Source organism: Gekko japonicus, unplaced genomic scaffold (genome assembly GCF_001447785.1).
Source record: "Gekko japonicus isolate JY-2015 unplaced genomic scaffold, Gekko_japonicus_V1.1 scaffold2, whole genome shotgun sequence".
Lineage (NCBI taxonomy): Eukaryota > Metazoa > Chordata > Lepidosauria > Squamata > Gekkonidae > Gekko > Gekko japonicus.
Window position 1 is genome coordinate 2,983,669 of NW_015175358.1, and position 4,360 is coordinate 2,988,028.

Here is a 4,360-nt window from a genome sequence, read left to right on the forward strand (position 1 = left end):
GTTACAAGTTTTTCATCGTTACTGAGGACCCCATTTCCTGTTTGAATGTTGCACCCTATATGGGAAGCTGCCACAAGGACAGATAGCTGGGGAAAGGCTAGACGTTGATACATTTTTATCCTGACGTTTCTTCAAAAGGGCGAATGGGGCACAGGCAGGTAGCAGAGGAGATGTGTGGGCACTGTTCCCTCTAAGCTGAGTTAGTGTGAGCTAACTCACAGTTTTTTAGACTCCGGCTCACACCTTTTTGTCTTAGCTCAGGAAAGATGGCTCCAGAGCAAACTAATTTATGCAATAGCCAAATTGCTCGCTCACAACTTTAATGTCAGTAGCTCACAAAGTAGATTTTTTGCTCACAAGACTCCACAGCTTAGAGGGAACATTGTGTGTGGGTGGGGGTCAGCGGCAGTGGCGGGAGCCATGGGCCCTGGCAGGTGCCCTTCCTTAGTGTATGCTGATGCTGGCCCTGTGTGAGAATATTGCCATTTATTTTGGGGCACAAAAATTACTTGCAGATGCACACAAGTGTCCTTAAAGAGTCACGATGTTAACCTGAATATTCCGAACACCTTGTGTAAAGCCTCCAGTGGGCAAAGAGGCTTTTCGAGGCTACATTTTCAGGACTTTCTCCAGAAGTTTGTCTTCTTTAATTGCACGTGTAATAATGGCCCAGCGAAGGACCTGAGGTCTCAGGAAACTAGCCAAACTTAACCCAGCCCTGCCAAGAACTGTAAGTTACCCAGCAACACCATAATCCACAAATAGATGAAGTGTGGAATGTGAAGTCCACTTTAGCAAAAGACATTTAAAATATACTGGTGTTCTTCTCGCACGCTTTGTACCACGTGTGCGTGCACATGTTCTGGGCAGAATGTAGAAATGAGGTGGGAATACCAGTGTAGGTTTTACCTTTATATTACAGAGAGATGTGAAGAAAAGCAAACATAGGTTTTGCATGCAGAGAGTCCATGAACACGGAAAACTGCTCTATACCAAATTAGACTACGGTCTGCCTAGCTTTAGGGCTGTCTGTCCTGATTTGCAGTGGCTCTCTCAGTCAGAGTCAGACAGAGAAAGGTTGTAAGGACATAAGAGAAGCTATGTTGGATCAGGCTAATGGCCCCTCCAGTCCAACATTCTGGGTCACACAGTGGCCAAAACCCAGGTGCCATCAGGAGGTCCATCAGCGGGTCCAGAACTCCAAAAGCCTTCCCACAGTTGCTCCCCAAGCACCAAAAATGCAGAGTATCACTGCCGTAGACATAATGCTCCATCTATACCTTGTGGCTATTAGCCACTGATGGACCTCTGCTCCATATGTTTATCCAATCCCCTGTTGGAGCTGTCTGTGCTTGTAGTTGCCACCATTTCCTGAGGCAGTGAATTCCACCTGTCAATTACTCTTTGGATGAAGAAGTAGTTCCTTTTATCTGTTCTAAGCCCTACTGCTCATTAATTTCGTTGCTTGCCTGCAAGTTCTTGGGGACTTGTGTCCCACTCTGAGAATGGCAGCCCCGCTGCTGCCAGGGAGCATGAGGGTCATGGAGAAACAGGGCACCATGCTGAAGAAAGGGGGAATGTTCCCTTGGAATGGACCCCTTCTACAGTTGGTGAGTAGGTATCCTTTTGCACCGAGGAACTATCCTGGGGCAGGGAGAGAGGGAGGGAGGGGGGCTCTGAGTAGTTGGTGAATCACTCTTCACACACACTTTCTTGGTTGAAAGTTTTATTAGAAGATATGAGATGTTTAGGGAATGATCTCTTTGTCAGGGCTGAGGGGTTAAGGCAGGAAAGGTGCATATAGTCACAATCACACATTCCATTCTTACACATCAACAATCCTACACAGACCTTGAGAGATATAGGGTCCATCTCTAGCTAATCAAAGTTGTTTCTCCCAAGGACACCTTCTCATGTGAAAGACCTCTCTTGAGAGCTCCATAGAAGAATTACACCAGCAAGCGGTTCTACTCCTACATGCATACACTCGCTCCCCCCCCTAGGAATGTAGTGGCAGGCAAGGGTGGATGATAAGACCATCAGTGCTAAAATAACACTCTGGAGGGAGAACAGGGGAAAAAGGTTAAGACAACAAAAAAGCAGAGCAATGAATATCAGGATCTCAGGGCACTAAAGAACAAGTACATATGGTTAGCCAACCCGAGCCTGACATACAGCTGGCAGATAATCATACATGTTGCACTCAGTGCAATACACTGGGTAGCTCCCACCCCCCTGCTGGCATTCTTTCTTTGTAATTTTTCAAATCCCCCTTTTTATAAATGTCCTATTTATGTAGATTTGTTTGAAGAATGTATGCTTACCCTTTTAGGGTTATGGAGAGACTAGTGCCCTGGCTTTCTCACCCTGCTGCTAAACTTGCACATCTGCTAAACTTGCCTCATTCCAGACACTTTGTCACTGGAGCTGGGATGCTTCCTCACTGTGGAGTGGGGCCTGCTGCTTTGTAGAGGTCCTTCCCAATATCCTGAGATCCTTTAAATGGGGATGAGAGGAATTGGATCTGGGACTTTCTACATGCAGTGCTGTACTACTGAGCCACCATTCCTTCCAGTTCCAACCTGGGCAGTGGAGAATCTTTCATATGGATTTGGGAAAGTTCATTTATGGTTGGCCGCTCAAGGTGTTCTTGGGAGCTACTCTGCTGTGATTCTTGCTTTTACTTCAGAGCTCAGCTCTAGATGGTGGCTGTGTTGAAAGTAACCCATAAGGGTGTATCTTGATCCACAGCTAAAATGCTCTTGTGTTCTTTTTCTCCCTTCTAGTCAAATACATGAAGGAGATCTCACCCTATTTTAAGAATTCCACAAGTGGTGCAACTGTAACTTGGGACTCTTCACCTGCCCTTCAGAAGCAATCCTCACCTGCTCTCTCCCTAAGAGATCTCAAGGAAGGGAAGAACCTCCCTCTCAAAATGTGCTACGTGTCAAGGAAATGCCTCCCAAATGATCCAGAACACAGGTAACCCAGTCACCCTACTAAGGCCTATGGCCACCTTTGGGCACTTCTGGGGGATTTCATGTCCTTATGAGTTCTCTGGGATATTTATACATGTGATACAGCATTCGTGCAATAACTAGATAAGGAAGCAGGGGTGCGGTGTCACTCTGTTGGCATGTACTGCAGACAAAGGAAATAAAACTTGTTAACCACCTTTCTGAAGGCTTGAATCCAGCCCTCTGTATCTGGTGTGCACATGAACCATAGATTTACCACCTTTTTATTTCTGTAGTTAAGTCTCCATCCCAAGGTGGTGGAGAGTACTTTAAAATAAAATGCACACACACCAGTAAAAATGCCAAATGTGTTCTGGGATTTATTTGTAAAATTCTACCTTGCCTCTTAAACCAAAATATGTTCCTTAGGAAGCCAACAGTAATAATCCATAGTGCATAGTAGAATCATAGAAGAATTTCAGACAGATGATATAATCCGGAAGAGGAATGGTTCCCAAATGGTTTCTGGTCTGTCATTTCAGGCAGAACCGTTTCAGAACCGGTTCCCTATTGGAACATATATTTGTAATTTTACACACAAACGCTTCTGTCCCTTTTAGGAAACGGGGCTGAAGCGTTTTTACCTTTCAACCACTTCCAAGTAGTCTTCAGTTTCCTCTCCCGGTTCCGATGCGCTTTTTCCCACAGTTTTTCGCCCGCGCAGGCGATCTCTGCCTTTTTTTTAAACGTTCACTTTAGAGCGCTATGGCGCTATAACGCTATAGTTCAACAGCATTATAGCAACCCCATTGGAATGCCTGGAGTGTTGTCTTATAGCGCTATAGTGCTCTAAAGCGAACGTTTGTCGCCCACACTGACAAAAAATTCCTTTCTAATTCCTCTCAACTATGTACAGCTTTCTATGTCATACTTCATTTGGACTGCTTTGCTTTCTCAGGTCCTAGCCTCCTCCTTTTCTATAACCATGGATCTACATCCCCTTCCTCAAGCCTTGCTTCTTGTCCCAACTCTCTAAAGTCAGACCAGTTTGGCCAATGGCAGTGCAAAACACATCTGCCTGTCCACGAAGTTCAACTAAATACCACTAGTGGTTTTGTCACCACTGCTACATCACTTAAAGCATTACAATATAGGATCATGTTCAGACTATAAGTTATGATGTTTTAATTCGTGAAGATCTGTTTTCTTGGTCACATCAGTTGGTGCTATTTCCCCCCCTGTAGACTCCTCTTCCAGCCCAATGGACTCTGCTGCTCACATGTTGTCTGTCAATCCCCTCTTTATCCCACCCTTCCTCCAGTCTCCCTTCCCTTATATTGACCTCACAACAATGGCAATATCACCCAGCCTGATGAAGGGAACTTTGACTCTTGGAAGCTTAT

At 45.2% G+C, this 4,360-nt stretch overlaps 1 protein-coding gene across 1 annotated transcript in view; it reads left to right on the top strand.

Annotated features, from left to right (window-relative positions):
• SNTA1 (syntrophin alpha 1) overlaps nucleotides 1-4,360 on the top strand; it is a 91,188-nt gene that overhangs the window by 65,184 nt on the left and 21,644 nt on the right. Inside the window, exon 4 of the mRNA XM_015425237.1 lies at nucleotides 2,787-2,982. Within this exon, the coding sequence (XP_015280723.1) occupies nucleotides 2,787-2,982 (196 nt within the window). The remainder of the gene's footprint in view (nucleotides 1-2,786; nucleotides 2,983-4,360) is intronic.